Source organism: Puntigrus tetrazona, chromosome 23 (assembly GCF_018831695.1).
Source record: "Puntigrus tetrazona isolate hp1 chromosome 23, ASM1883169v1, whole genome shotgun sequence".
NCBI lineage: Eukaryota > Metazoa > Chordata > Actinopteri > Cypriniformes > Cyprinidae > Puntigrus > Puntigrus tetrazona.
Genome location: NC_056721.1, coordinates 14,723,769 through 14,725,897, shown reverse-complemented (window position 1 = coordinate 14,725,897; position 2,129 = coordinate 14,723,769). Strand labels below are relative to the sequence as shown.

The 2,129-nt window shown below is 36.2% G+C and overlaps 2 protein-coding genes across 7 annotated transcripts in view; both read left to right on the top strand.

Annotated features, from left to right (window-relative positions):
• Window positions 1–2,129, top strand: part of LOC122328902 (sushi, von Willebrand factor type A, EGF and pentraxin domain-containing protein 1-like) — a 502,117-nt gene that overhangs the window by 462,010 nt on the left and 37,978 nt on the right. The gene's annotated exons all lie outside the window — the stretch shown is intronic.
• Window positions 1,673–2,129, top strand: part of LOC122329128 (polyamine-transporting ATPase 13A2-like) — a 6,481-nt gene continuing 6,024 nt past the window's right edge. The window contains exon 1 of the mRNA XM_043225338.1: window positions 1,673–1,681. Coding sequence (XP_043081273.1) covers window positions 1,673–1,681 — 9 coding nt within the window. The remainder of the gene's footprint in view (window positions 1,682–2,129) is intronic.

The following is a 2,129-nucleotide window of genomic DNA, read 5'->3' as shown; positions in this document are numbered from 1 at the left end:
TGTGTGTGTGTGTGAGAGAGTCTCTCTCTCTCTCCGTATGCCACCTGTCTGAGGCAGCTGGGCTCACCCGTCTTCCTCCACTGATATAAAAAAGGAAGGAGGGAAGGAAGAAAGAAAGTATGTGGCCTCCTGGTAGGGCCTTCAGATCATTGTCTGCTCAGGGTGCATGTCATCCGACAGGTGTCTTTTCTGATATCCAAACCCCCCTGGAAAAATCTGCTGATGAAGATGAAGATGGTCTTGTGATGAATTCTGTGAAAGAAAAGAGTGACCAGAACTTAACATTTTAAATACATTAAACATTTTTTTAAACATGCTGGTCAACATTAGAGCAGTTTTATGTTTTTGAAAGAAGTATATTATGCTTACCAAGGCTGCATTTATTTTTAATTAATATCGCAGTAAATTTTTTTAAATATTTGTACAATTTAAAAAAACTGTTTCCTAATTTAATATGCTTTCAATTGTAATTTATTTCTGTGATGACTAAGCTGAATTTTCATCAGTNAATGTTGCAAACAGTTCTGGATATATTTTGTGTAAAAGTTGCGTAAATTATTATGATTTTTTTTAAAGAACAGCATTTATTTTAAATTTGATTTCTTTCATAACTGTAAATAATATCTTAGCGGTCACTTTTGTTCAATCAATGTATCCTTGCTGAATAAAAACATTTATTTTAATATTTTTTTAATATCTTACTGACCCCAAATTGTGACCAATGGTGTACATCAACATTTGCAATATGTTTACGCAATTAATTGTATTAATTTAACAGCCCAACAAACTACAACAGAATAGCATGCTCTGCTACCTACTTCTGTCATTTAAAGAGGAAAAAAACTTGATAAAATTATTCTTAATCATTCTTCTCAATAATTTGGAACACAAAGCTTCTACCAGTGAGCTTGTCAAATAATCCGCGGCCTGTGATTATTGTGTCACCTACTCACTCAACCCTATATTTATGCAAATGAAGGTTGAATTTCAAGCCACCAAAGTTTAGGGTTCCCACACTTTTCTTGTCAGTAAATTTCCATTATTTTTCCAGGATTTTTACAAATCCATTTATAATGATCAGACTCACAATTAGTCATTTCTAGTAACTCAAATAATTCAAACCTCATAATGAACTAAAATAACAATTTCCATGATTATTTTTAAGATATTGTCAATTTATGTTTCAAGCATGGAATTCACACAGATTTTCTGATATTGCTAGGCTTGAGGAACATAATGGGATCCCTTAAACTTGTAAAAAAAAAACGCTGCCAGGACAGAATAAACAAACCTCACCTCCACTATAACTAGATTTCCCCTAAACAACACATTGCATGACATCCACATACAGCTGGGCAGAGACCCTTTCTGCAGCCTGACAGAGCCTGATTATATGTTCTCGTTCACAAACCGCTGACGCTGATGTCGCTTACAGACCTAAAGCATCTACACCTGCAGGGAAACACCTGCTGAAGTGTCTCTGTGCTTGAGTGTGTCATCCAGCAGCACTCACAGTCTTCTCTCACTAACAAGTCTCCCTTTTAGCTGTTTAGTCGACGTGGATATTTTAGCCGCGTTTGAAGGTTAAGTGAATTTTTCACTTTATAATAATAATAATAAATAAAAAAAGCCGCGTTGCAACAAACAGTGAGAACAGATGCCTGGGAGCGAGATGGCACAAGTTTGTGTGTGTGCGTATGAATGAACGGCTGCATGAATGGATTTACTGCAGCCTAAGAATTGTCATATGGGCCAGGATAATTTTAAAACATGCTATTATTATCTCTGCCTTCGATTAAAAAACAACTAAGGGCTTAAAACAGAATTCTATATATACATCCAGACTGTACACACTGACGCTCACACATCCCCAAATGACTGCTGACACAAGCAGACTCCCTGATCAGGGAAGCCTGCAAACTTCCTCATTTCCTCTTTTTGGGTCAAAGTGCATATGCTTAAGTGAGTCTGACCAACTCGAATTACAAGTTCTTATTTCCTTGCAATAAAAAGCCCAAATTTTGCCCTTCAAGTCTCGACTTGACATGAATTCTAGGGCCTCTTGGTGAAAGCGCACAAATAATAAGCATACTTCATAGTTATTGTTGAGTAGAACCATATTAAAGAGA